Source organism: Notothenia coriiceps, unplaced genomic scaffold (genome assembly GCF_000735185.1).
Source record: "Notothenia coriiceps isolate Sejong01 unplaced genomic scaffold, NC01 NC01_scaffold00003808, whole genome shotgun sequence".
NCBI classification, from domain to species: Eukaryota; Metazoa; Chordata; class Actinopteri; order Perciformes; family Nototheniidae; genus Notothenia; species Notothenia coriiceps.
Window position 1 is genome coordinate 894 of NW_011336509.1, and position 2,276 is coordinate 3,169.

Consider the following 2,276-nt stretch of genomic DNA (forward strand, 5'->3'; position numbering starts at 1 on the left):
CTTTTGCTTCAGGAGATGCAGTTATGGATGATTTTTAAGATTTGTAGTTATCTCGTAGAAAATGCTGGAAAATGCTGCATCACTAAATTAATTCATTTGCGTGAAGTTATATAAGGAGAGAAGCCAGTCGTGTGCTGGGTGATGTTGTCCAGGTCCTGGTGCCTGCTCCACTATGTTTCTGTGGAACGGCTTGGGTTTGCTGGCTTTCAGAAAAAGGTTGATATAACTCACGATACACCAAACCCTTTTGTGAAACCATGAAGCATAGTTGTTGTATCCCTACATAAAGATTCATGTTGTTAATCACTGCAATGTTCTTAAATGCCTCATGCTAACCACCAGTTGATTTCTAGGGCCAACATGCCTGATAAGGCAACAGAGGAGAAAGCAAATCTCGCAAAGAAGTTGGCCGAGCAAAGGGCCAAGGGCGTAGAGGGCATCCCTACGACTGCCAAGGTGAGGCATCCAAGAGCATGACAATTGCAAAGAAAATATAAAAATTTAATAGATTTGTTTCTCTTTTTACCTTTTATTTATATCAATTTGAAATATGCAGCTCAAAATCGACGAGTTTGAGTCTAACGTCAATGAGATTAAAGACCCTTTCCCTCCAGCAGACTTTCCTGGTAAATCACAATACCTCCATACGGTTGATCATTCTATTCCAAACTCAGAGGTAGAAAAGGCATTTACTAATCCATGCTGCGTTGTTTGCTAGGTGATGATGAGGAGGAGGACCCTGAGATCCCAGAAAGCCCTAGACCTCGTCCGATGGCAGATCTGCAGCTGAAGGAGGAAGCAGTGCCGATGCCAGAAGCCAGCTCATTTTTTATCTTTGGACCTCAGAACAAGTATGACAGCTTTTGTTTGGTTTGATGAACAAGATGCAGTGATAATAAGGTCAACCAGTTTTGAATGTTAATGGCAGTTTGACATTTATTTTGTTGTGTTTAACAAGATAAAATATTCACATTTACAAAAATACACATTTTGTGAACTTAGACAACAGCCTGGATAATCATACCAGGATTTGAGGATAAAGCAGGATCAGGACCAGTGGCATAATTCCTATAATAGCAGTTTAGGGGGTACTGCGTGCCGTGACCGCTTGTGTGCTTTGCTAAGTCATTCAATTGTGTTTTATAATTATATTGAAGATTGACTAGGTAAGCCACATTATTCCACACTGAAATCCCCTTTGTGTCATCTGTAATTATGCCCATGTGAATGAAAGTGTGTATTGCTTTCAAATGTTTGTTCAAGACACACATCAGGTGTTCTATTTGACTGTTGGAGGGAAAATATGTCATTCTCTTGCTTAGGACAGTCTACAGTCAGTTAAACCATTGATTTGTTGGCATTGCTCCCGAACCTAGGTTAACTAGTAACTTCATTTCAAACATGAAAGCGGGATGCAACACTTATTTTAAAGGTAGAACACGGTGGTGATGATGTTCATCTTGCATGCCACTGCTCCCACGGCCCAGTATTCTGCAACCCCAATAGTCCCAACATGTCCTATTGTCTGGCAGCCAGTTATCCAACAATATTAGCACACTGAAAGCCAATTGTTTCTAAGATAAACTTATTTTGCAACACAATTAATTAGATATAGTTACTTATTATGCAAATGCTTTGAACTGGTTCACTATAAAATAGAATTTAAATGTAAGTCTTTTAAAGTTTTGCTGCTATATGCTTTGACTGCCAGGTGACCTTCACCTTTCATCTCTTTCTCTAGATCTGTATGTGCTCATGTCCTCTCTATCTCTTTGCCCTTACAAGTACAGTGGTTAAGCTCATATAGGTATTGTGCCCTTTATGAAAAAAGCACGAGATTTCCCCCAGTGTTAGTACTATTCCTGTAGTAAGGCTGATGTTAATTATATTAAGAACGTTAAGTCCAACAATGTCCCAGATTTCCTGAAAAGATCGCGCAGGGTCAACATCGCTTGGAGAACCCGAGGGTAGAATACCTTTATTAGTCCCACAGAGGGTAAATGTACGTAGTTACAGCAGAAAAAGATCCACAGACAGCTTAATGTTACATAATGTATGATAAATGCATTAAAAAGTATTAAAGCTACAAAAAAAAGTTAGGATATAATAAAAAATATATTAAAAATAAAAAGTTACACAATTTACAAAATTCACATCCTGTAACAGTTCTTAGGATTAAGCAACCAGGTATATATATTGCACAATTATTAATGGCATATATATATATATATATATTGCACTTATAGCACATATTGCACATAGTTGGTTGGTATTTA

General features: G+C 38.1%; 1 protein-coding gene across 1 annotated transcript; it reads left to right on the forward strand.

Moving 5' to 3' along the window:
- Positions 1-357: 357 nt before the first annotated feature.
- Positions 358-851, forward strand: LOC104941733 (voltage-dependent L-type calcium channel subunit alpha-1S-like; the record flags this gene model as incomplete). The annotated part of the gene is made up of 3 exons (XM_010766866.1): positions 358-456; positions 557-626; positions 719-851. Coding segments are annotated over exons 1-3 (299 nt in total), but the record flags the coding sequence as incomplete, so codon positions are not given.
- Between the last annotated feature and the right edge of the window lie 1,425 nt (positions 852-2,276).